Below are 27690 nucleotides of genomic sequence, written 5' to 3'. Positions count from 1 at the left end.
TGGTGATAGACGGATAAGAAATTGATGCACTGTCTTTGAGTGCATTTCACCTTTTGCTTTGAAGGGATTTGCAGCTCAAACACAATTTAGCCCATCACAATGCTGCTCATATAGAAACCAGAGCAAGGTGATCTGCGCAAACAGCTGCTTTGAGTTCCTCTTAAATCCCTGCGGTTTTCACCTTCTCCCTTGAAGTCAGACACACACACCATGAGACCACAGGTCCGTCCCCATTGTGCTGAGCCCCTGCGGAGCGAAAGCCTGGGAGCTATGAGGGGTTTTGGGTGGCTTGTGTCTGCTTTTAGAAGGATCACGGTGCGCCTTCGGAACAAAGAGGGAGGCATGAACCTGATATCCCCACAATGTCACACAAACAGCCACGTCTTTCACACACTCAGTCGTCTCCTCCTTCTCACTTTGACTTCACCGCCCCCGTGCAAACCTTTTCTGTGCCCCCCTCTCACCCCAAATGTGACCCTCTGCCCTGGAGGGGACATATTTGGTGAGCCCAGGTCAGTACAGTGTGATGGATACAGACTGAGAGCTCTAGTTACACTTTCCTTTTGCCAGCAATATCTTTGCCTTGCTGTCCACCAATGTATCTATTCAGTCTTTTTCTATGTTTTCTTTTGTATCTTTGCTGTAAATACTAAAACTAATCCTCTCTCCTCTTCTCTTCCCCTCCATAGATGTGAAAAAGGACTGGTCAGACCATGCCTTGTGGTGGGAGAAGAAGAAGACATGGCTGCTGAAAACCCACTGGACGTTGGACAAGTACGGCATCCAAGCCGACGCCAGGCTGCTCTTCACGCCACAGCACAAGCTTCTGCGCCTCCAGCTGCCCAACATGAAGCACATGAAGGTCAAGGTCAACTTCTCGGACCGCGTCTTCAAGGCCGTGTCCGACATCTGCAAAACTTTCAGTAAGTGGAACGACTGACTCGTGTGCGTGGCAGCGGGTGGAGCAGCGTCACAGTTGTAGCTGAGATGTGGAAAACAGTCGCGAAGCAAATGCGAGATGAGGTGTGACTGATTGCCAAAGAGTCATGGGAGTGAGCGTAGAATAGTGGTGTAGTAGAACAGAAGGTGCCCACCCTGTAAGAGTATTTTTGGAAATGTTAATCATGTCCTTCCTCTCACTTTGTTTTTATTCCTGGCAATTTGTTGTGTTTATTAAACACACTGAGCTCTGCACACTGGAGTCACGTCTCCTGACTCTGGAGTCGTGTCCTTGGAACCTGGGCTCCATTGGTCTCACAGTAATGTTTAGTAAACAGAGATTATCAATCCGTCTCAGGCTTATGACACAGGCACACACCAAAGCAAAAATTAATGTGCATGTAAATAAAAATCATACTCTTGCTCACTGTCTTGCTTAACTACCATTTTCTTGACTAAAATCGTGTCCAGACCTAACTGTCCCCCGTGGATTTAGTCGTATACATGGGTCACTCACAATCACTATTGATATCTTCCATCACTGGCACCACCCTGTCCTGTCATAGACGTGTCAAAGGTCACACACTGGACCCAAGGGACCTCTGACCTGCTAACGCCCACTTTTCCTCGGTGCTTGCCCCTGCCTCAGTCACTGTCTCCAGTAGGGTTTATATATAATTAAAACCTTCCATCAAGGCAGGGTCATAGCACACCTGTTGTGTCTTTGTCACTGGACTGTGTCCAGCCTGCAGGATCCGGGGCTCCAGTAGCCGCACTCCTGTTTTTATTGGCTGCTACAGGTAGCACTCGAGTTTGTTTTTAATTTGGAAGGAATGGAGCTTTCAGAAGGAGACTGGGTCGGCAGAGCAGTTCTATGAAATTGATAAGAACAAGTTTTACTTAATGTAAATATACAAAGGAGCTGTTTTTGACAGCAGAGGCAGGGAAATGGAGGAGTAGAAGGCCTGTAGTCCTTCTCTTCTCACAGCCAGGCCTTGTTAGGAATGTGTCTGCTGCTTCTGTAATAAATCTATTTCAGCTTCTCAGAAATTCAGGACAAATTGCTTTTGGCTGACATTGCGCGTGCCAAGATGTTGCAAGACGCTGTACGGTGGCTGTAAAGGGTCCCTTCAGAGTGACACGCCTGTATTTATGTATCACTCTGCATTATTGTTTGCAAAAAGCAGAACTTATGATAAGGACAAGTTACAAGTTTCTTTACTGTAACTGTGGGTATGACAGCTGACTTAGCTGACTTACAGCTGGTCTGGCCTGGAAGCATTTCATTTTTTGTTATCTGGGCAACTTTGAGTTTTACAATTTCCTGTGCATATTTTCTGCTGACTCTCTGTCAGCTGCTCGGCATTGGGAATAAGAGGGACAGGATAAGACGAGGCCCGTCCAACTGGCCTTCGCTCGAGACAGCAGAAAGGGAGGGACAGAACCTGGAAGATAGAAACAGATAGAGAAAGTCAGCTGAGTTTTTGCGGCCGGCTTCCCTTTCTTTTTCTCATACCAATTTATTTTTTAGGGTATTTCTGCTCTTGTGTTTGGTAAATAGGTCACACAGAGGTGATTTCCTGTTCCAAAACAAGTTCTGAATTCAGGCGTCTGGTGTAGTATTTGCCTTTTTTTTTTATCCCCACCCCCTCAATGGTTTATTTATCTCATCTCTACAGTTTAAGGATTATATTATACTCTAAACATTTGGTCTATTATTTGTAGTATAAACATACAGTATGTTTAACCTCAAACCTGCTATTTAGTCTTCTTTTCAGTCTCTTTAGCACAACTCAAAGTCCGACAGTGAGCGTCCCATACTGTGGAAAAGCATAGAAAATCAACATAACACTCCAAGTTAGAAGTATAAAACCAATTATCCCCGCTGTACTTCTTCTCCCATGTCCATGGCAGCTGTGTCCTGACACAGACACAGTCCATCTGTGCAGGCTGGGAACTGAGACTACTCAGCAAAAGGTTGATGTACTGTAATACTTGAAAATCACTCAGTTCCACTCCTGTTTTGACCTCTGCTTCCATTTGGCAGCTCTTACATCCTGTGCTGCATTGCTCACTTGATGGTGAAGTTAAGGCATTGGGGATTTTCCACTTTTAGTCGCAAGATAACATATTGTGAATTTTGTCAACAAGTCTGAGAATTTGTTTTGAAGTTTGAAGTGTTTATTGTGTTGTAATGCCAGCTGAAACTGGAGATGGAGATGCTGCAGGGGCTGCGTTAAATTATTTTTGTCCTTAATGATAAAGCTACCAATTGTTTTTTCAATACATGTTAGAAAATGAAAGTAAATGCCTGTCACAACTTTCTGAAACACACACACATCTTTAAATAGCTTGTTTTGTGCAACGAACATTTGAAAACCCAAATATATTCAGTTTTCAATTATATTACCAAAGAAAAGCAGAAAATCTTAACATTTGAGAAGCTGGAACCAGCAGATATTTGGCATTTCTGCTATATAAATGACTTAAATTAATAAACAAATAATCAAAAGTGTTTCTGGAGTCAACTGATCAATGTATAGACACATTATTTCAGCTTTAAAATACTGTATGAAAAGCAAAAAAATCAGGTCTGTAGTTGAGAAAAAAATGAAGCGACTGGTCACAGTCAGACATAAGCTTGTCCCGTCTAGACAACCTGGATTCACTTCCAACACATTAAACACACACATACACCTCCTCCCTCTGACAGGAGGCTGTTTTACTCTTCCTGTGAGCCAGCGCACAAAATGTACTTTTCACAACTGACTAACACATGACTGTGGACCTCAGAGCCTGAGGTGGTACAAAAAAATGAGGCTGCTTCTCTCAGCAAAGCACCACTTCAGGCTAACAAGAGTCAGGCTGCTCCACTTAACTGCTGTGGGTTTTTTAGTCAGCACTCCTTTACTACCCTGTGTGGGGAAAACTGAGACACAATAGAGGCAGTGACAATGCTTTAACTTGTTGCATTTGTCTGCACTGCTCTGAAACGTTACAACTGGAAAAATGGACACCCAGACAGGAAAGGATGCAGACAACATAAGACAAAAAGAGCACAGGAGAATGAGCTTAAAGGCAGACCGTGGAGAGGGCGTGTTGCAAGCGCCTTATCCTGCAGAAACCTTTTTAGACATGTGGGACTGTTTCTTCATCATTTTGGTCCGGCAGATTTATGGCCCATCAACCTGTGGTCTGCTTGACTGGCCCGAGTGTGCTGGTCACTGTTGTCATAACACAGGAAGAGTGCGGCTTGGCTTCACCTTCAGCTCTAAAATTGAAGTGCATTATAACCTCTTTTGGGTGGCCTTTTAGCACCTTTTTAGCCTCCTGTCTGATCGATGAGGAGAACCTCTGACTCTATTATTAAGCTGCTGGAGTTGGTACCATCCAAGAAACCAGAGCAAGCTAGATTTTGTAAGTATCCAACCGAAAGAAAATCCAACGCCCTCCCTTCAGGCATTTCTCCAAAGCCACTGCTACAAAACAAATGAATGTGCACTGACTTACTACACTGACTGACCTTATAGCTCTCGTTCACCAGCTATTTGTGAGCCGTGACTTCGTTCCACAAGCAGTTTCAGGTTTTTTAAGTCTAATAAATACATAAATATAGCAAAATAGCCGTTGATTGACCTCAATCTTCCTGGCCTGGCAGTTACAGCCTACTGTGGCACAGCACATCACTGTCATCACTCACTGTATCCAACTACCCAATGTCTCATTCAATTGTAAGAAAACACCTAACTATCTTAATGAATGTAAACAACCAACATGGCTAATGTTATTACTCACCAGTGTCAAGCTAGCATCTTGCTAGTGGGACATTTTAGTTGCACTTTCTCTGTCATTCTTGTGCGACTAGCTCACTGTTAGTTTCAGCAATACTTCCCCTTAGCCTTGTGGAAGACTGGTCATTAGCAATGAGTGCACGTGCACAGTACACATGGGCTCTATCTATGCAGATAAACGGGCAACTAGACGTTCAATCTTTCCTGATTGCTGTCTGGATGTTAAGAGATTTTCTACAAATAACAGAAATGCCTCTAAAATAACACTAGCATTAAAATTGGAGCCAGAAGAAGAAGAAGGAAAAAAAACATCAGTAGAGTTCTGTTTTAGTGCCTTATGTGTTTGTACTGGATCATAGCCTCGTTCAACTCACCCTAAATGTCTAAAATCACATTTCTTTCCATCAGGTAGAGTCCTTAAACATAAAATATCAGCACCATCACCATTCTTATTAGACTGCGACTGTATGAGTCATTTTTTGTATGAGTCATTTTTTTAACTGTTGTTTGCCTTGGAACAAACCTATGATTTATTTGCTCTTGAGTATTGATCAGTCAGCCTTGCAGACTAATGAGGACCCCCCTCACAACACTGAGGAGTACTCAGGGGGGAAAGAAAGGGAAATCACTCCTCTTTAATTTCTTTTGTCCATGTAGGGTCTTAAACTGTTTGCACGGTAAACTTTAGTGCTGTAAAATTAGACTGTGACGGTGTTTGTGATTCTTCTGCGGCTGGCCTTACTCACTGCTGTGAATCATGTGTTCCAAGGAGCAAGGAGTAGATCTTGGAAGCCCAGCTGGCTCTCGATCAACCCCTCTCCTCTGGCTCCAGGCCCGGTTACTGCCACATGTCTGCAGGAAGGAAGATTGGGGTCTTATTGTCTAAGGTGTCATTTCTAATAATGGAATTCAACAAGCTTTTGTAAGCGCTCTGACCATCACTCAGCCGTCTTCCTCCTCCTGACACCAGCCACAAGTATGTGGTGAGTGTGGGAGTAGTCTTTCCCACCAGATCACGATTCTTGAATTATCACTACAAACATTCAACACTCAGCTGTCAGCAGAAATTGAGTGTAACACGCCTCTCACTGAAAAATACGAGTAGAGGTGAGTGTTTTTTGTATTTACTCCCTCGCCTGATTTGGTCATCTTTATCTCTGTGTTTTTGATGATATTCATACTTTAGCAGACTTGAAATCTCCATCATATCAACTACGCCTCCGCTCCCGTCATGGGAAAAGCGAACGTCTGTCAATTTATTTACCCCACCCACTCTTTTCCCACTTCTTTTGTTTCCCAGGTGCCTCAAACATTACTTTTACAGGCACATTTGTACTTTTGTTCCCTCCTCTGATGATGGATCCTAAACCTGTCACGGAAAGTAGTGTTTTACCACACTGAGTCATGGTTTTATGAAGATTTTGTGGCCAAAACAATTGCCTTTGAGCAGAGACGATAAAATATATTATTGTGGATCGTGATAAAAACACGTAAGCTAGCTAGATAGGTTGATCACGGTGAATTTGCACTACCGGGATAATCGTGAATATCTAGCACGTCAACATACATTCCTGAATGGATTTCTAGATTATTTTGCATTGCCACAAAGGTGGAGCCGAAATCTTTTCAGTCATTTAAAAATCCTAAGCCTGTCACCATGGTATCCCCCACAAAAAAAGTTAAATCGGATTTGTTAAAATGTATCCAACCTCTCACCTCCAGTCAAGTGAATTAAGCAACTTTTATTGCCATTTTTAAGCAGAATTTTACTACTATCAGGATAATATCGTGAACTGCAATTATTTTGTCCAGTATCCCATATCCACTTTTGAGTCACACTTTTGATATATAGAGATTAAGGACTAGTGAAAGACTATAATAAAAAGACTGCACAGATATTAAAATGGTTACAAATGTGTTAATATGTGTGCAGTCACTTTTTCTCTACCAGCACTGTGTGCAAGTTGATTAAAAATAAAATAAATCTGATTTCACTTTGATATCAAAATAGGTATAGAGTATCTTTTTTTTTTTTTTTACTATATTGTATTGAAGTTACAAAATCTTGTTTTGTGTCCACCTTAATAGAAGTTATGATATGTAAGTTTCATGGAAATAATTCATCATCAGACATTTTCCTGCGTGTTGCTCATAGGTAGGCTCCTTGCTGACAATGAGATCATAAGCCTGAACGCTGAAAAGTGACATCGTAGTAAAATGCCACATGCCTCTGCAGTGCCTCAACAAGAGACGCAGTCCTGCCCACGTATGCACACAGTCTGATACACACTTGGCTGTGTGTATTTGGCTCCCTCGCTCAGCTCAGTGGGGCTAAAGCTCGGCAGCACGCCTGCAGCTCACATGGCTGTATAAGGGCACAGGGATTGTGCTTCACCGCTGCAGCAGAGCGGGAACAGAGGAGGAGGGAGGCAGCGAGAGGAGAGGGAGAGAGAGGGTGAGCTCCCATCTGGTAGTTCTTAAAACTCCTGGAATGCTTTTGCTTTAGTTACACAAACTAAACAAGATTTCTCACTAAGCCAAGACGTTCTCTCTCCCTTTCTGCTTGTGCTTTCCTCAACACCCTCTGCAACCTGTCCAATCAGTCTGCAACACCTTTCCAATCCTTCATCTCTGGATTTATCTCAGTGGACGTGAGAAAGTGAATATTTTGGCAACACGCCTGCACAGAACAAAGTGAGAATAACAGTGAAGGCGCCCAAAAAATAAGCTTGTTTAATTAATATATATGGAATTCTGAGAAAACCAAATCCAGCTGAGGATCCAGATGTGCTCGCTTCTAGACTAGCACCATCTATTCTAGTCCTGACACATTCTGGCCATCTCGCTACTACATCAGAACCATCCCGTCTTAAAACATCATTGCAGTGCTGAGTGATGGTTCCCTGGTCTCCAACCCAGAGGGGAAAGAAGCTGCTCTGTTTTAGTCATTATGTCTTACTGTCCTGCTCACACACAGTCAGGATGTGGTTGTTTGTTTAATTCACAGCATCTCTGTATCTTCGAGAATGACTTTTTGGTGCTTTTGTGAAAGCTACGCCGTCTTATTACTCGCCAACAGCAACTGAGTACTGTTTTTATGCGTGTGTGAGAGAGGAAAAGTTGGAGGAAAGCGGGTAAGAAGGAGATGGAGGTTGTGTCTGCCCTGTCTCAGTTGGGGATTACAGTTAAAGCGAGATTTGTTGGGGCCATGAGAAAAGGGATTTGCAATTTTCCACCCCTCGTGTGCACAGCTGTCTACAATTCTTACCCATCTCTTCTGTCCCTTGGCTTTCTCTTACACTTTGAATTTTTTTTTTGTGGATTTAAGTTGCCTTCATTTTACTGTATTCGCCTACATTGTCTGCATGCTTTGCAATAAGTCATGTGGTTTATTTGAAGCCTGTAGTTGAAACAACACAAATGACTTGTTTTAAAGTGACTTGTTGTGAGGCAAGCTTATGTTTATGTGGCATGAAATGAACTTTCTTGCTCTCTCTCCCCCTCCAGATATCCGCCACCCAGAGGAGCTATCTCTACTGCGTAAGCCCCGTGATCCCAAGAAGAAGAAGAAAAAGCTGGAGGAGACGGAGGAGGATGATCTGGAGCTGGAGGGTCCGCTGTTAACCCCTGGATCAGGTGAGCTGATGGATAGTATCTCCTACGTGGAAGCACTTCTTACACTTTGCTTAAAGGAATCAGTTGAATGGTAAAAGGGAAGGAATAATTGAAGTTTTGCACTTCACATGTTAAGATGATGTGTTGAAAGCTCCTGCAAACTTCAGTTTTTAAGGTTCAAGATCAACTTTGAAGTAATTATGGAGCATTGGGTTTTATTTTTGTTTTTCATTGTGAAAAGTAATCATCACGTTTTCCCTCAAGCAGCAGGTTGAATAGCAGGTTTCCCTGGCCGCTGTGGAGCATCCTCCATTCTTTTTTGTGTCCTAATTGCGCCCGTGGTTCTCAAACCGCTAAGATAACTCCAGATTGCTGCACTCTGCTTCTAGTGACCAAATATGAATGTGTGAGTTTGAGGCCTGCATGGGATCCGCAGCCCCGGCTCCCGATTCCTTGGCAGGGAGGACCAAGAATGGTTGAGATTCCACACATAGTTGGTCACGCTGCCATTTTAAACCCAAACCAGGCTACACGACTGCACTTCTCCTGGCCCTCCTTCTCCTCCCTCCTTCTGCCAGTGATGGGAGAGTTACAACCATGTGAGCAGGGAGGAGCAGAACAAAACAGGCTGTGCTGCTGTCACAGAGTTAGCATTAAGCAAAATGGCTAATTCTATGAGACAGGGTGAATGGGACGCTTTGTGCGGTTACGAGTCTCTTCTTCTCCGGCCTCTGGTCTGTCCGCTGGTGTCTTACACTCAGCTCAGCATGCACTTACGTATATGCTCTCATGTGAGTGAGAGTTGCTGACCTTGAAGCTAGTTTCAGATTTTGTGTGTACGGTATTTCCCATGGATGGAAAAAACAAAAAGCAGCAACGTTCCATTTTTATGGACAGCACATGATGATCACACCCAAAGTTGCATCATGAAATTTCAAGGCTTCATCACGAAACATTTTGTTTTCTCTGGAGGACTGTGGTCACACACACTAGGTGGTGCAGAGAAACAGAGTTTCAACAGGAATGTGCAGAATCTGTTTACTGTCACAGCTCTCCCTGTGTGTGAGCATGCACACACACACACGCACTTCCTGTGTCCTCCCGATTAGATCGCATGCTTCAGTCAGAGAGTATATCTCATTGCCAAGTTGTAAGGCGTTATTATGTCCCTTGTAGAGAAGGACTGACCGCTTGGCTCAAGCCTCCTGATAGGAATCACAAGGCTTCGCAGAGAGGCAGCGATGCAGTCAGAGCCACAGCACTGTACAGCCAACTCCTTCTGTACACTCCACAGCACCGTAGAGATGAAATAAAGGAGGACTCACTTCTGCTCATCATGCTCTCACTGATCAGAGAAAATTCTTTTAGATACTTTAATCATATTTAGAGCTGTAGCGATGAATCCGTTAATCAATTTCAAGCAAGAAATGACAAGAATTTATGGAATCCAGCCTCGCAAATGTGATTTCGTCTGATTTTCTGAGTCTTCTTTGATAGAAAACTGAGTATCCTGGGTTTTGGATTGTTTGGACAAAAGAAGACATTTGATCACTTTAAATTTTGGGAACTCGTGATTGGCACTTATTACTTTTCTGAGACTTGTTTGATTAATTGATCAATTGGAAATGAAAATAATCATCATTGAACAAAATTTTCCCCACTTACCTTTGATTAAAAAGGGCCTTTTGCCTTACAGCTGAACCATGTTTATAATAACTTGTTTGTAGTTGACACTGCTGGTAAAACAAATTGATAATAAGAAATAAATTCCTTATGTTGTAGCTTAGATACTTATAGTGCAGAGTACTGTACATATACTGTACCTCAAACCTGAGAACAGACATGGGTGGATGGTTACTACGTGACCAGTTATTTATACTTTAGGACTGGCAATCTTTTTCCAAAACCTCAACCTCTACCCTTCAGTGTACCATTTACTTTAGGAAACTCCATGTCCCCTGTCTGTCTTTCATGTCAAGTGCCCACAGAATTGGTCATTTCTCTCAGAAAAACCATGTTACTAATCCTCAGCTGTTGTCACAACTCGGACTGATGTTGGCCATGATGCCAGCCCATTGAGTCCCTCTGGGTCTACCACAGCTTGACGTGACTGTTGTATCTAATTATCTCCGCTGTCAGTGTGGAGAATGACATACCTCAGAGAGCCAGCGATTTCTATTTGTGCTGCAGTTTATACATGAAGGGCTGGGTCACGTTGACCGACGCCTCGCCTGTGTTTTCAATCAGTCATGCTGCGTTGGATTGCTATGAATGGGTGGATGGAAACGACAGAACCTCACTAGTCATTCCAGGGTGCTCTCCCTCTGCGAAAGAGGGTAAACTGAGTCATCACCCACTTTGAGGCGAGCAGTTGGCAGTGCCCGTGGAAATGCCACGGATCTCCCTATTCTTGTATTTCTCTACTTTTGTCTTTTTTCTATTTCCTCCTGTCCTCGTAGAGTTCTCAGTATCTTAAATCTGTCCACTTGATGTTTTGTTCCCATTTCGCTTCTTCCCTTCCACCTCTTTCCTGTCTTTCCTTCTCTTACTCTTTCTCTTTTCATCCTAGCCTCTGAGATAATATACATCGGACCTGTCAAAGGTAAGCTTTCCTCTTCCTCTGTCCTTTACTCTTCAGCACTGCTTCCTCGCCCTCGCCTTCCCCTTCCTCCCTTCCCTCCACCGCTCCACCGCCCCTCCCTCAGCTGGAGCTGGAGTGTTGAGGTCACATGACATGTGTAACCTTTGGGACTAGCAGCCGAGTCACCTGACTGCCCCTACACAGAGGAAGTCATCTGATTCGGGTTGTCACATGATAGACGCTTTGCCTCTCATTAGAAATTAGCTCACTTCAGGCCTGCTCACTGCGCCTGCTGACTGTTTTGCAGGATAGCTGATCACTTTTTGTGAAAGTGGTGTTTACTGAGATGGTCATAAATTATTTTGCTATAGCTTCCTTATTATAGGATAACTCCTGTCGGTCCATATAATCCTGTATACACACCACAACCAATACCCCACACGACGAGCTTTATATGAAAATCAAATCCACAAGAGACACTTTCATTTATTGACAACCCTCTCTTGGTTTACTTCTAGTCTTAACAGCCCATGGTGGTCCAGCTCCATCCATCTTAACCCTCAATGGATCCCCAGTGTGGGAGCATTAGGGAGTCAAGTCATGCTAACATTCTTTGTGCCTTTTCGTCTGTATGAGATAGTCCGTAAACAGGATGGAAGGGAGGCCTTGTTGTGTTTTTAATGGGCTGCCAGCTTTCAACGTACACATCTCTCTGGATATTTGGGATTCCTCAAGAGACTCTATGGTAGATGGGAGTACTCTCCCTGACCTGATGAACTCAGCATTAGGGAAAAAAACCTTGAAGGAACCACTGAATAACACCCTCCCCCCACAAGGGATGGGTGGCCATAGCCCCTGTTCTCATGACCTCAGCTCGCAAACACAAACACACACGTGCACACTCACAAACACAAACCAAGCCCACTTCCTGATTTCAAAAGGGATTTAGTGGTTTAGCCGGTGTTGCTTCTTGACCTAGGCCCTACAGAGGGAGAGGGGGACTGGAGGGGTATGGGGCCAAAAATGCTCCCACAAGGCCAACCAACAGGAAATGCAAACAGCTTGTTTCAGCCAAAATTCAAAGGAATTTCAAAGCAAAAATAGACGGATACTTTAACATTTGAATCCCTTTTTCAATAAAGACGTGTAATAAAATTCTGTCGCAGATTTTTTTTTTCCAACCCAACATGTTTTTGTCATAGTCCATGTATCCTCCTCCCATATGTTTCCGTTCCCTCTCTCCTCTCTGTGGCGCATTGTGCAGTAGTTTGCTGTGTGCAGTGCATTCCTGCAGGTTTTTTGACTGTGAGTAAGTGGGTGACCCCGATCATGTTCTGCAACATCTGCATGCTGATCCACATCAATCCCGCCATCAGCAGGAGGACATTGTTGAAGCCACTCATCTGCAAAGTGTGGGCTGATAGTCACGTGGTGATGTTGACCGCTAGCTGGCCTGGCTAGGCTGCAAGTGTGTGTGTGTGTGCTGTTTGAAAACTGTACACCCCTTTTTTCCATTTAATGATGCTGTTTTTGTAGATGTGTAGTATTTGTGAATGTTCACTGAGACTGATGATTCAGTGTGAAACAACAGTTACATTCACATCCAAGTTATGTATGTAATAATCTTCTTTACATTAATATGATTTGAAGGGACTAACTGGTGGCTGTTTGTTTTCAGGGAGCATCTACTCCAGCCCAGGCTTGTACAGTAAGACTATGACACCCACCTATGACTCCAGAGACGGCAGCCCGCTGTCGCCCACCTCTGCCTGGTTTGGGGACAGCCCCCTCTCTGAGGGCAATCCCAGCATCCTTGCTGTCAGCCAGCCAATCTCCTCACCAGACATCCTGGTCAAACTCTACAAGCCCCAGTCCCTTCTGGATAAAGCCAAAATCAACCAGGGGTGAGATGAACTTTGCTTAGTGGTTTGGTGGTTTGGTAAAACTGCTCATAGTCAGAAGTGCTGTGGTGGGATTGGAGTATATTTAGGGCTGTGCAGCTGATCAAAATACTTGCAGAAGGCTGCAGAGAGATCGTCTCTGAAGATATATTAATTTTCTGTGTACAGGTGGTTGGACTCCTCCAGGTCTCTGATGGAGCAGGATGTAAAGGAGAATGAGGTGCTGCTGCTGAGGTTCAAATACCACAGTTTCTTTGACCTCAACCCTAAGGTACGTCCTACAGACAAACAATACAATTTCGCCTTGAAAATTGAATCCCCAAGGGCATTTGTTAAGGTCATAATCTGCCAGTAAACGACTGAACCTTTTTATACTTAGCAGAGTTTTGTAATAGGGTCCCCAGTGAGGACAGCCATCTTAGATGCTTATACAGGCATGTTCGTTAGTGTGATTCTGGTCAAACACTAGAGCATTTTTTTAATAATTTTATGGATGTTAGCCCATAAAGGTTACGATATATGACAGCATACTTAGACTTAAAGGGGAACTCCATCGCTTTTACACATCAAAGTCTGTTTACACGTCTTTGGTAGTACTTCCAACAATGTGAAAAATTTGTCTAAAACCTTTTGTGGCTCAAGAGTGAGCTGTGCAAAGCCTGATAAATTGCCTTTTTTAAAATTATCAATTAAAACATGAAAAATGATGGTTATGAGAAGTCAGAAGAAGTGATCTTACTCATCTCTGCTTGAGGTTAGGTGCTCAAAGCCAACAGTGTTTTAGAAATACAGTGCTAAGCCAGTGCAGTACTCTTCAAAGTAGCCTATTTGGAAGTCGATGGATAACAGTCATGATGCCACATATGACTTCTTATTAGTGTTTCTTCCAAATATAGTTGTGTGTATCAGAGAGCTTGAGACTGTGTTTACTCACTGCTTGTTTGTTTGCTTGTTCTCTCCACAGTATGATGCCATCCGAGTGAACCAGCTCTATGAACAGTCCAAGTGGGCCATCCTGCTGGAGGAAATTGAGTGCACGGAGGAGGAAATGATGATGTTTGCTGCCCTGCAGGTAAAGAGTGTGTGTGTCTCTGTGTGTGTGTGTGTGTGTGTGTGTTTGTGTGTTTGTGTTTGTGTATGCCTGATCTCAGTTTTCCTGTTACAGCGTTGTTTTGTCAGGGTCTGAAATCTGAAGACCTGCAGTCCTCTTTTCATCCGTCAATGGGCACATTGCCTTTTCAACCACAAGCTAATGAATTGGATGGGCTTCCGGCCCAGAGCTGAGTTAAATGGCTGCCAGTTCTGCTGCTGCATGCATATTAAAACTTGGATATTGTACAGTGCAGAAGGAGTTAATGGGGGCATTATCACACATTATTCCCACTGGGCTTCTCAATATGCCTGAATCTCAATCAATTACCTTTTATTTCTGACTCATAGTTAACAGAAAAAGGGGAGTCATTAGGCTTCTGAACAAAAAATCTTCTTATGAATAATGAAAGCAATTAGACATTAATGTACCTCACTTTTAATCTACGTGAGGGAAGTGTCACTTTGAATGCCTGGAAACCGGACCAAGTGAGTCATCAGACGAAGAAATGAAACATTATGGTCTAGTTTTCCTAAATGATCATGTTGATGTATTCTTACATCATTAAATTATCCTATGTTTGTGTTCTGGGCCGAGGCTATTTGCTTTATATAATGCTGCAAACCTTGAGGCAGCTTGCTGCAGCCACTCACTCAGAGCTGGACTATAGAGTCACAGGTAGAAGCAAACACACAAGTTTCTCTTTTGAGACGAGTTTAAAGAGGAGGAGAAATGGGAAGCAGTGGAAGTGATATACAGATGTGACGCCCTTTAGCCCCCTCAGGTAGCCCCCTGTACCCTGGGGGTGGTGCACTTGCTATTTCTGACCCTCATAAACTGCGAGTGCCAAGACCTGCGGACGCCACCCTGTCCTCACCCCCGGGGTAATTATAGAGCATCTAGGGCCACAGCACCCAGTGCCTCGGCCCAGACCACCCGGCCCCCCAGTGAGACCCTGTCTCATAGACCTGCACACATTCTTCTAAAAGCCCTCTTACACTCTGAGGTGTTAGGTGTGTTTCATCAGACCAGTTATAATTACACTTAACTGGTTTCTTGTTACTCTTCCTGAGAGAGATGCTAATCCGAGTTGGGTGTTTAGACTGGCGGCTAGTCTGTCACTACCTGTCTGTTAGCGGTTTGGTAGCTGCTACTATGTTTCAGCTGGGTACTATGAGCTCAGGGGTTTTTAGCTAATGTTTCACTGGTGATACACAGGGTCTAAATAAAGAGCATGATTGTCCACAACCAGTATGTTGCTATGATGCTATCATCTGGATGTTTTATGTTGCCAGCACATATAAATGAGGTAATCAGGAGTCAAGAAAAGTGACCGACCCTTAGGGGCATAGGTTGGACTTTGAACCTCAGCCACTCATAAACCCGAACCGGAAACAACCCCCTCCCCCCAGTTTTTAAAAGACTGTCAGAGTGGAATAGGCGGAGGAATGGAGCGTCATGTCGAGCCCTTTGTCCCACATTCTGTAACCTTAGCTGGTTAAAGCCTCACATATGTCCCTCAAACTCTGCCTCTGTATCTCTCACTCTCTCGACAGCTGTTCATTCATATATTGGTGGGGGGTTGTTGATGGGTTGACATTATAAATACCATTTGTCAACAAGTTGTATTTAGTGGCTGTGAGTCACGCTGAGAGGGAAACATGGTCAGGTTTTCAGGAGAGATGTGCGCGATTAGTCTGTAAAATGTTACTACCCTCGCTAGCCAGTACCAGAGATATTAATCTTATGTTATAATGTACACATTAAATTAGATGATGACATGATTAATCTTAAGAAGTAGGTTGTGTTCATGTATGACTGTTTTCTGAGTGCCTAAACTGAGTTTGAACGCTGGTTAAATGTCAGGGACGCAAGTCGTTAGGAACATCCTGAGTTTTCAATAATGGCCCCATCCTGTTGAATCAGTGTTTGAGGTTTCAAAAGAATGTCCTTTATTCTAGTTTCACATGTGTTCACAGGAAAAACATTTTCAGAGCCTGTTACAGTTTAAAGACGTGCTGAGAGAGCATGTTGTCCAAAACCGTATGGCTCCATTCTCTCAGTGAGTCATCATCAATCACTTCATCCTCTCCTCGTCCTGAAAGTAGTCACCTCATCTTCATCTCCTTCAAAGATAAAAATCATTGTTTCATCGCTGGTAAACTCAATGGTGCATACTGGCAGCACTTGCTAACATAAATGCCAACACATGTTTAAGTATTTATGTGGCAATTATCACAGACCAATTCGCTTTTATAAGACAAAGTTTGAGGGTTTATGTGTCGGTAGCACACATAGCAGGAAACTTTATAGATATCAGTAAAACTGTTGATGAAGGTGTTGGGAAAGCTAACAATTTCTAGCAAAGCGACATCCATCACTACCGTCCTGTTCTTCTGTTACGTCGTTATCTTGGAATGGCTGTTGAAGGCTTCAGCGAATCTGGTGCATAGAAACATTCTGCAACTTGAAGATTGTAGGCTGTAACTGTGCTGTGAGAAGACTTTGAAATCTCTGTCACAGAATCATAAACGTTTCTCCAACTAGCCTCTGCTCTCCCAAACCTCTGCTAAAGTGCATACTGTACTGTAAATGAAGCACTCAAAACATATTTAAAAAATGGGACTAACTAACTGGGACTATTTCTTTCTTTTTCTCAGTACCACATCAACAAGCTGTCAATCATGTCTTCAGACAACCACATGAATAACAGTGAGAAGGAGGTGGATGAGGTAGATGCAGCCCTGTCGGACCTGGAGATCACTTTGGAGGGAGGGAAGACGTCCAACACACTGGTATGACAAAGCTTCACATTCACTGCCTGGTTGTGGGTTACATGCATTGTCTTTCTTTAAACATCATTATGTGAATTTACTTCCCAAATTGTCGCGGCTTGGCAGTGCGTTTGACCCTCTGTTTCTCTATTGTATTATGATGACGGCTCCTGTCATCGTGGATAATTAAACAGCAGCAGAAACATACAGACACCGTACAGTGAGGAGGGGAAATGATGATGAATTTCCCTGAGAGTGCAAAGTTACACACTGCTGTTTATGAGGCCTGCATCTGACAAAAGACTGGGGGTGTGAGATATTTGACACTTACACAAATAAACCCAACACTGGCTGAACACGTTGAAAATGTGCGTCCATTATTATAGCAGCCCCGGTCAGCTTTAAGAACTTGTGAAGTTTGTACAGCTTATCAGAGGAAACTGAGCTTTGAGATATTGCATAAGAAGTGTTTTCTTTAGCATATTCTACTGAGCAGTGACATTGAAAGGGTACAAAGTTGAGCCTGAGGTCATTGTTATTTTTTTTTTACCACTTTGACATTAAAGTTTCCAGGTTTATACTAACAGTGTTTTTTTGTTCTTTCCTGCTAGGGTGACATCACGTCTATTCCTGAGCTAGCGGACTACGTCAAAGTCTTCAAGTACGTCCACATCCACAGCCACCTCGTCCAGACCGCATGCACTTGCACTGTTATCAAAAGCAACTGTGCATGAGTGCGTGCAAAGATTGCATTTGTCCAAAAGATGCTGACTCTGTCAAAGAAGCAGGAAATAAAAGTTTCGGGCTAAATGAGCAAGCTGTTGTCTGGTTTGCATCAGTATAATAGGCAGCATTGTTTGCCAAAGGACATTTGCAGGCTGAGCTTTCAGTTTAGCTTTTCAAAGTGATTACACTTGGACCACGCATATTTTTAGCCATATTCATTTTTGGCTTTAAGCCTCTGCTGACAGGCAGGTGGCCCCTGGGGTGGTTGTCTCATAAAATGCATAAACCACAGGGGGTGATATCAAGAGGCATTTCCTCTTTAATGGTTTCCATTAATGTTCACGTCCAATGCTGGCTCCTTTCCTGTTCACCTCGCTGACATTGCATTTGAGATGCTCTCCCTCTTTTTCTCCTCCCTCCTTTGTGCTCCTGTATGATCTCCCCTCCCCCACTCTCCCTCTTGACCACTAATAAAGAAAAGGGGGTGTTTTTTCCATCTGAAGTCTAACATGTCTTCCTCTGTCTGTTATATGTTTTCCAGACCCAAGAAACTGACACTGAAGGGCTATAAGCAATACTGGTGCACATTCAAGGACATCACAATTTCCTGTTACAAGAGCAAAGAGGAAGCACATGGGACACCTGCTCACCAAATGAATCTTAGAGGTGCAAACACACAAGAGATGTCATTTCATATCCATGCAGGAATTTTAATGGTACATTTTTCATTTCATGGTGGTGTTTCCAAAGAATGGGTGTGACCTTTTGGCCTCTTCTTCCCACTCTGCATTTTGGCTTCCATGCATAGGTTGTGAGGTAACTCCAGATGTTAACATCTCGGGTCAGAAATTCAACATCAAGTTGCTAATCCCTGTGGCTGATGGCATGAATGAGATCTGGCTCCGGTGTGACACAGTAAGACTCAAGTTTTAGTGCACCATTTACGATCATTTCTTGTCCGTTTGGCCGTTTTCTAAACATCAGTGTTTGATTTTCCTCTTCTCCAGGAGAAACAATACGCCCATTGGATGGCTGCGTGTCGCCTGGCCTCCAAAGGCAAGACCATGGCCGACAGCTCTTACAACCTGGAAGTCCAGAACATTCTGTCCTTCCTCAAGATGCAACACATGAACCCCGACCCTCAGTTCATTGAGCCAATCACCACAGATATCAACCCAGAGTGCCTGGTGTCCCCTCGTTATCTGAAGAAGTACAAGAACAAGCAGGTAAGCCCTGCACACTGTGTTCCTGTCACTGCGTATTGTGTGAGCTTGTGTACTTGTTTGATGAGTCGGTTGTGGAGTTTAGACGGAGCAGCGTCTGATGCTTCCCAGATGGGCTCCTCCTGGCATCGGGCTTGTCTTGCACTGGAATGCAGCCTCCCTCTACTCCCCCTCTTTTACTCTCCTCCTCTTCCCTCCATTCCTTCTCCCCACCCCCAACCCTCTGTCCGAGGGGAAACCAGGACAGCAGACATCCAAACCACTCAACAAGAGTACAGTAGAGTTGCTCATGTCGGACTGTAATGGATACTTCCTCTGCTCTAGCCTTTGTGCTCGGAGACAAAAGAGCGGAGATCTCATTCAGTGAACATGTAGGTGATAAGTTAATCCGGCGAGAATCAGAATATATTTGTCCAAACACAACATTAAGGAGCGACCGCAGCAAACATTTTAACAACCAGGTGTAAGGATTACACACTGAGAATGAATGAACTTTCTTGCAAGCGTTAGGTAAGGTCCACAATGTGCCCAGCGGATTTGCATGTAAGCAACAGGCTGGTGTGTGTACAAAGGAACAGCTGAGCACACGGCTGCCATAGCCGTGTTAGCTGGGGATGGGTGAGGGAGGGAGGGAGGGAGGGAGGGAGGGAGGAGGAGGGTGTTACCTCCTCATAGCTTACTCACTCAGTCTGGATTTGTTTAAGTTGTAGTAGAAAAGTGGAATGTTGCTAGGAGAGTTAAAGAGATATTTGGAGGGTGTTGGTGGTACAGTAAGTGATGATTCAGTAACAGTCTGGGCCATCGCCTGAAATATACTGGACAGCTAAAGAGAGGGAGCGGTGGACAGAAAGATTGATTCAGGTCCTGTAAATGGTTGTTAACATGACTGGTTGAGTCTGTGTGCTGTAGGCAAGTTCTTCTAGTGGGCCACAATACAAACCAGGCTTGTTCTTTGTCTCTTTGATACTTCTTTAACACATTCATATGGGACTGCTGTAATCTCTGGACGTCACTGTTCAGAAAATGCGGTCTCACACACTGCGCTGCCAAAAATTCAGAATGAACCCAAAATGACAGAAGTGCTCAAGGAAGTTTCAGTTCTCCTTTTCTTTATGTGTCACTTTCTACCTTCTTAGACCACTCAGGAAATCCCTCTATTAGAGGTTTGAGTATCTATTCTTAGATGAGTCATGATTCTCTCTTAAAAGATAATATCTCGATGAAGGAGAGTTGATCTTAGAAATGTAAAACCCAAATCTTGACATTATGATACCTCGTAGCAAAAGCCCGGCCTCTACGTTCCTCATGGTCAGTGTTTAACCCATGTCGTTGTGTCACTGTGTTGGTCTGACAGAGAGAGAAGTACTGGTCCACTTCTTGGTTAGCTTCTGCTACACAAGCATTCGGATCCTCGTCTACTGTTATTTGCCTTAGAGGATTTATTTCATTGGTTTTCCTGTAAATCTGAAACATGATTCTGAGGATATTCTACAGTTAAAGACCTAACCAGCCCAGCGGTTATATCAAGATGAAACATCAATCATTTTGCGTGCCATCAAAACCTTATTCGTTCGTTATTGAATGCGAACCTGATCATTGTTGTTTTATCTTGGTTAAAATCATGAGCTGCTCAGATGTCACAGTCCACTGTCCACTGACCCATTTTCTTTAGAATATGGACAGAAAACTCATGTATAATGTATCAGTTTTTCTCAGAAAGACAAATGGAAAAAAAAACCTGCATGACATAATACATTGCCTGGAATAGAAGCTAGCATGAACAGGGGGCAGGACTTAGACTTTTTTAAGGACAAGGGTGTGTGTCTGTCTGGGGCAGTGTTCTTTCTCACTCCCACTCCCACTCAGATAGGGGGTATCCCCAGGCGCAACATGAAATAGTAGTGGCATTATGTACAGTATGTGTATGTGCCCGCACACTCACACACATGTGTACTCGCGTGTTGAGGGCGTGGGGCACCAGGAAATGAGCCGTGCCTGAGAATGCTGCGCGGGAAAACTGTCTGGGAAAAGCCCGTTCGCTCTCAGTCAGCCGCGACCCCTCCCCACCTCTCTTAAACTGGACTTCCTGTTGCAAGACTGGTCCGGAGAGACTTCCGTGCCGCAGCTCCCAGCGGATACACACACAGGAATTTTTAGATTAGTTGGACCAATGTGGTCTCTGGTCAAATCCATACATTTACACTGGAGAAAGCAAACATTAGAGGCATGATAATAAGCACAGTGACATGGCACTCCTTCATCCCAGTGCTGCTTAGTACATACCACCATCTTGTGGATGAAAGAGGAATTACAGAGAAGCTGTGTGATTATTTTAATGGCCCCATTGTGAAAGCTCGTTAAGAATAAACAACAGACACGATCTAGACCTGAAATGTACAGCTCCCACTTCCTGAATGTGGAACCACACAAACGTTGCTTAAACTTCCTCTTTTCTCTTATAATTGACAGTCTGACTGCTGTTGTGCTCTCTCTCCCTCCTGTGGCCGAATACTGCATGACTCCAACGTCCCCTTTCCCCACTTTGTTTCTGTTTTTACAATTATGACCTCCTACTTTGTTTTTGGATCTTTCCCCTCGACAATGATCTTACTTGCCTGTTCTCTTTGTCCAATCTTTCCTTCTTTTCTCTCCTCCTGTTTGCGCCTCCTTCATTCCTCTGTGTCCCTCTTCCATTCCCTCCTCCCATCTTCAGCCAGGCCATATCAGGGACTTGGTAAGTTGAGTCATGTGTCCACTGGGTGCCTTTTTAAGTCTTAGATACCTCTGTGTGTGCATGAGTGTATAAACTCTGAACACTTTTTGTGTCCGGGTCGCCTCACCTAACCATCAGTAGTGCAGCTGTCATGTCATAGTGGCTGTTAGTCACAGTAGAATAGAGCCTTCGTGTTAGTTTGTTTGTTATTTGTCATTTGTTTAATGTTTTTATGGAGCCATAAGACATGCAAAGGACATAAATCTATCGATACTCGAGATGCATCGATTGCAATTCAAATTCCAATTTTTTAAAGGTCTGTCCAGCTGATTCTGATCCATCTAAGAACTATACTACTATAAAAGCATACACAACCTTTTTTTTAATGGAAAATTCAATTTTATGCTCCAAAAAAAACACAGGCTATTAAATAACTAATAAAAATGGGCCGCCCATCAGGTAGCAGATGGCATGTGTGTTAGTGTATTACACTGACCGGCCGGTCGTAATCGTAGCCGGTATTGCAGAAAACTGCCCGATTCCAGTCCCTGGCAGGTGGATCGGTGCACCTCTAATCAATACAACCATTGCCCGTTTGTGCCATTACATTGGTGGTATGGACAAGCAGCGCTTGATATTCAGTCAAATAAATGGACCTTGCAGGCGTTTTGCATGTTTTAGCCCATTTAACCCAAGTTCCATATTCTACACATTGATGCCAACCATTTTTCACACAACTCAAAAGTTTTTAGATCGAGGGAAGCTTTAATGCCTTTTACTTTTCTGTCTGTACAATATGATAGACTATAAACCTTGAATGCTAGTAATCCATCACAGAAAAGATCTTTTTTGTTGTTGTTTGTTGTTTTATTTTTATGTGGATGTGCTTATGAGCAGCTGCAACAAGTCCTAAATTGCTTCTGCACAACAACGAAATGATCATCGTCAAATTCCCGACACCCACATTTCATTCGTTTTTTCCTTCTACATTTTAATTTTCCGACACGGCTCGAGAATGCAACGCAAATCAGTAGCTGACTGAAGCATGTGGGAGGTTTGCGAAATGAAGTTCACTGTGATGGATTACTTATGTCTGCTGATTTTTATACTGCACTCACAAACCAGTGTTGAGTTGGAGTCAAGAAAAGCACATTCATAACCCTTAAACTCCTAGACAGGAGGTCACTCTAGGTGATACACGGCTCCCCTAGTTGAATAATAAAATTTTTGCCTGCAGCCCTGAAAAGGATTTAGGGTCAGTAGGGGAATACACACATGCACGCACACTCGCACAGATTGGAAGCTTTTTGGGCTCATTAACTGTAGTCTGGCTCCTCAGGGAGCTCATAGGTTCATATTTGTTTGTCTGTGCTGTGTGAAGTAGACTGTTACTGTCACAGCTGTCTGGTTATTGGCTTACAGTTTGTGTGCTGATGGCTTTATGGAAGCAGCAACGGCTTGTTTACACAGTGGGTTTGTGTGTGTGTGGATTTGGGTGCATCAGGTGGTTGCAGCGTGGCGATGGGATGCATTTGTTTACAGTTTGGAGTGTAAAGTTGTGTGTGTAATGAGCGCGATTGTGTATTTGTCAGATTTCAGCCCGGATCCTTGAAGCCCACCAGAACGTGGCCCAGATGAGTCTCATCGAGGCCAAGATGCGCTTCATCCAGGCGTGGCAGTCCCTGCCTGAGTTTGGAATCACTCATTTCCTTGCCAAGTAAGTTTGGTCATAACCTGTTAAATGTCTTTATATTTTCTGATAAAACGTGTAAAAACTAGGAAAACAACCACTACGAGAGCTCATTCGGGAGTAGCAATTTAAGTATGATCAAAAGCCAAAGAAAAGAAGTGGGTCTTGAGCTGTTCTTTCAACATCTCATTAGAGGGGGCAGATCTGATGTGGTGGGGCAGTTTGTTCCTCAGACTGAGCCTCGCAACTACACAATTTGATTTCACAGCGGTTTCTCATCTTCTTCTCTGCAGGTTCCAGGGTGGAAAGCGGGAGGAGCTGATCGGCATCACCTACAACCGTCTGATCCGGATGGATGCCAGCACCGGAGATGCTATCAAGACCTGGCGCTTCAGCAACATGAAACAGTGGAACGTCAACTGGGAGATCAAGATGGTAGGGAACCCACTGAGTAGCCTTAAATATTGTTTATACTTTACTAGTTATTTGTAGCCTATTATCACTCAGAGTGTTGGAAGTGTTGAAATCAATTTTGACAATTATTGTTAGTTGCACACTGTCCAATGTGAGTCTGACAATGTTACAGAAAGTTTCAGGTTGTCAGCTGTAATTATTTTCTGGTTTTACTTGTCATCTTAGAAAGTAGATTGAATGTTTTCTGGGTTTTTGACTGTTTGTCAAACAAAGAAGGGCAGCCTAAGTTGATCGTTGCATTAAAATAAGCATCTGAAGCTGCACAGAGCTACACAGTTTGCTGTTTGAATCTGCATCATTAGCAAGCTTTCCACAACACTGGTGTATTGCTCAGCTGAGGAAAAAAAACATCCATGTCAAAATTCTCTGGATACAATCAGAAGTAATGAAGGAAACTTGGGGCATCTGTAATAACCAAATTACAGTTTTTGCTCATAAGTACAGTCTGCAGGAGGAGCAGGATTGAATTTCACTGGTTTTCACTGAATCATGACTGACATGCTCTGCTCTGTGTGCTCAGGTGACGGTGGAGTTTGCAGACGAGCCCAGTCTGTCTTTCATCTGCGCCGAGGTGGATTGTAAGGTGGTCCACGAGTTCATCGGCGGCTACATCTTCCTGTCCACACGTGCCAAGGACCAGAACGAGTCCCTAGATGAGGAGATGTTCTATAAGCTGACCAGCGGCTGGGTCTGAGCTGCCCAGAACCACCGGGGGTCAACGATTGTAGGTCAGGGGCCAGGAGGGGAGTGGCTGGGTGTGGGGTGGGCAGTGGAACCACAGTGTATGGGGTTTATTTTATTCTATTTCTCAGTGTTTTTTTTTTTTTTTTTAATTGTTTTGGAGCTGTGCTGATGAGTCCAGAACAGCACCACTATCGCCATGGCTGACAGTTTTTATTGTTATAGTTTTTTGCATTAACGCTGACAAGGTCATTTGTTACAACACTAATATTGTGGTGAATGGATGAACTTTTCGAACCCCTGTGGTTGAGCAGAAGCCTTTACGCAAACCCGAACCAGGAAGCTTCTCTGTTTTCCTACAACGACGACGACCACCTGCCTCCTCTCCTCCTGGACCGATGGCCATCAACTTACGTCCATGACAACCCTTTAAAACCAATCAGATTTAATCCCAAAGAATCTTTTTTTTCCCTCTTCACTCTCTCTCTCTCTGTCATTTTTTTTTCTCTCTTCTAGAACTGGACTAAAAGAGCTGACGAAAAACTGTCATTAAAACTTATCGTAATTGTGGTGCCACGGATATTTACAGTTATATCAAATTATTTATCCTAAAAGACAGATTTTATCAGACAGCAGTGGCCACTGATCACAGCACTACATGTCCATCCTATCCACTCAATGAAGGGTTTAATCTCTTTGAAGTCACATGTAAGCACTTCGACACTATACAGTCCTGTTTATGAATAAGCTGTTGTTAAATTTCCTTTTGCTTTCGTTGTCTTTGTTTCAGAGCTTGTCCAGAACGATAGTCTCCTCTGTGTCGACTTTCTCTTGAAGTCTCGTTGTATTAGCCGACAGGTGTGACATTGAAGAGCCTCAGTTTTGTTTTGTATTTAATAGACTGCTAATAGTGAGCGTGTCTGAAAACACACTACAGTTCAGTGCACTAGGATGAGTGTTTTGTGGGTTTGAACATCTTTTCCAATGTATGTTAAAGTCCTCTGTGCAAAAAATGTTCATCTTAAGAAGTCATTAATTGTAGTTAAGTCTATGTAGAGTTTCTTAAAGGTCCAGTGTCTAGGATTTAGTGGCATCTAGCAGTAAGGTTGCAGATTGTAATCAGCTGAATCGGCTATACATTTATGAATACGTCTGTCCGATCTGGACTATACACTAACAAAAAACTAAATTATGAATAGTATATTCTATTTCTGCCCCTAAATCCAAACAAATCCTACACAAAGGACCTTTAAAAAAAAACTTGTTTTGAAAGAAGCTTCATGACTTTTTAAGATGCCTCCCTCAATTTTAGGCAGCCCCCTTTGAAGGAAAGGTGTTTTCCTCTTCTGTCCTGAAAGTGCACATTCACCAAACTGCATTGATATTTCCCCAAACATATCTGTTAATGGCTGCTGTTCCGACCACAGTTACAAGTTGCTAAATCTCAACAGCATGTTTGGAATCGCATCCAGAGATCTGAAACCCCTGACGCCTCATTGCTAAGTGCATGTACAGTACACTACATAACAGGAGGGCTCATCACTACCATGTTCCACCTTTTTACTTTTGTTGCCATTCTGTTTCTCACACCATATAGTATTATTATTATTATTATTATTATTATAGTTTTTATCATTACACACCAGCAAAAGGTCACCAAGTTTGAAGAATGAATATGCAACGTTTTTTTTTTTTCTGTCCTCAGTATGAAGGATCAGTAAATGAAGTATTATTTTTTTTGTAACTAATGTAAAAACACAAACGTTTTATAGAATTGTACAGTTTTTTTTTTTTTTCTGCTTTTTTGGGAAACAGGGGGGAAGCCATCTGTCAACATGTGTAGTATTCAGAATTGTGCCTGCTTATGTTGTGGTCTTACTGAGTTTTCAGATGAAGATATATATGAATATATATGAAGATAACACTAGTCTCAAACTCCAGGTTTGATTTAAGATATTTGTCGAGTACATATTATAATTTTTTTTTTAAATACAGATACGTATGCCTTCTCAATGTGCTCTTTTTCTTCCATTTCTGCTTCATTTTATTGATTTTCCTTCTCTTCTACCACTTGTGGATCACAATGTCCGTTCGTGGCCCTGAGTTGTGTTTTTAGCTCAATCTTTAGACTGACAGTGATACTTAATCTGCTGCAAATTTGATTTGCTCAGCGCCTTTTTAAAAAAAATACTTCACTTATTTGTCTGGTTTTGTCACAAATGAAGTGTGCCATTTAATAATGTCCGTATGAAGGAAGCCTACATTGTTTAGACCCTGGAGTTTGAGACAAATCGGCAAAAGTGAACAGAGGTAAGAGAAAACCAAGCCTAGTCTGTGTTTGTTTTCTCTGACGTTGTTTTTGTTTGCCTCCAGTGTCGGGAGCAGCGGTGCATGTCCTGCTGCTCTGTTTTCTGACTGTAAAAAATGCATTTATTTTAAAAAATAAAGTAATTTTTATTTAAAGACAGTGTCTTCTGGTTTCCATTTGCCCTAACGCAGAATGTCTGAAGGGATACGGCTGGTGTGATTCTGTATTTTACCCGTCGTCAACAAATCCCATGTATCCCAGACCAAGACTAACAATGCCTTAGGATAGATTTAAATCTTAGAAAGCAGGTCACAAATGTTTAGGTTATTTACATATGAAGAAGTTCCTGTCAACCAGACATTAATTCCACTAAATCCTCATGACAGCGTTACTTCCCTAATCATTATAAAATACACATATACCCCAAGTTACGGAGTTTAGATATCAATCTTTTAATATGAGACTTGATCCTAGAGCAAAAAAAAAGTAGAATTCATAGCATTACTTTAGCATGCATATACACACACCTCCGGCATACATACTTCATGTGCACTGGTTATGTTTCTCCACTAGAGAGCAGTGCTTCACCAGCTGTGCCTCCCACCTCTCCACCTCTTTCCAAACTTCTCCAAATCTGACATGTTTACCCGGCGTCCCGGCAGAAAACCTGAAGTGCCAGATTGAGGAGGAGATTAGATCAGCGAACGCCTGCAGACAGTCTGTCTGTTTGCAGGCTTTTGCTCACAGTGGACACGGCACACGTCAGTCTGTCACCTGCTGAGCAGCTGGGACAGGAGGTGTTGGTGGCCGTGATGACTTGGGAGCTGCTCACAACACCTGATGTCTGGTGTAGAATGGCAGCACAGGTTAAATAAGATGCAGACGATTGTGAGCACAGGTGCTGATCATTGTCCTTTTTTTTTTTCTTACAAGAAGTGTTAGTAATACTGTGGCATTGTGTGGTTCTGGAGCCCACATGTATGAAAGACTTCATTGGATCAGTAGGTAATTAATTTATCTTCTCTTATCTGGTTGGTGCGATAAAAACCTGCAGACTCTTCTGCCTTGATGGCACATTTTTCTGCTCTGCTACTGGCCACATTTCATCTCATTTTACCGAAAGCCCAGACCCTAAAGTATCCTATCATTAATAGCTGACATGACGATTTCAACAGCCCATGAGC

The 27690-nt window shown here is 43.1% G+C and overlaps 1 protein-coding gene across 4 annotated transcripts in view; it reads left to right on the top strand.

Moving 5' to 3' along the window:
- fermt2 (FERM domain containing kindlin 2) overlaps nt 1–26661 on the top strand; it is a 42367-nt gene extending 15706 nt beyond the window's left edge. The window contains exons 3-17 of one of the 4 annotated variants that reach the window (XM_084382246.1): nt 690–923; nt 8238–8366; nt 10915–10947; nt 12605–12830; nt 12996–13098; nt 13792–13899; nt 16578–16712; nt 17303–17352; nt 17959–18083; nt 18226–18332; nt 18425–18643; nt 21354–21374; nt 22946–23070; nt 23337–23478; nt 24038–26661. In XM_084382246.1, the coding sequence (XP_084238372.1) occupies nt 690–923; nt 8238–8366; nt 10915–10947; nt 12605–12830; nt 12996–13098; nt 13792–13899; nt 16578–16712; nt 17303–17352; nt 17959–18083; nt 18226–18332; nt 18425–18643; nt 21354–21374; nt 22946–23070; nt 23337–23478; nt 24038–24211 (1931 nt within the window). In that variant the 3' untranslated portion in view covers nt 24212–26661. The remainder of the gene's footprint in view (nt 1–689; nt 924–8237; nt 8367–10914; nt 10948–12604; nt 12831–12995; nt 13099–13791; nt 13900–16577; nt 16713–17302; nt 17353–17958; nt 18084–18225; nt 18333–18424; nt 18644–21353; nt 21375–22945; nt 23071–23336; nt 23479–24037) is intronic. The other 3 variants (XM_084382248.1, XM_084382247.1, XM_084382249.1) reach the window with 3 other exon arrangements.
- Nucleotides 26662–27690: the final 1029 nt, after the last annotated feature.

This window comes from Pagrus pagrus (assembly GCF_965226575.1).
Source record: "Pagrus pagrus genome assembly, chromosome: 18".
NCBI lineage: Eukaryota > Metazoa > Chordata > Actinopteri > Spariformes > Sparidae > Pagrus > Pagrus pagrus.
Note: the sequence above shows the minus strand (reverse complement) of the source record. Positions and strands in the feature narration are given on the sequence as shown.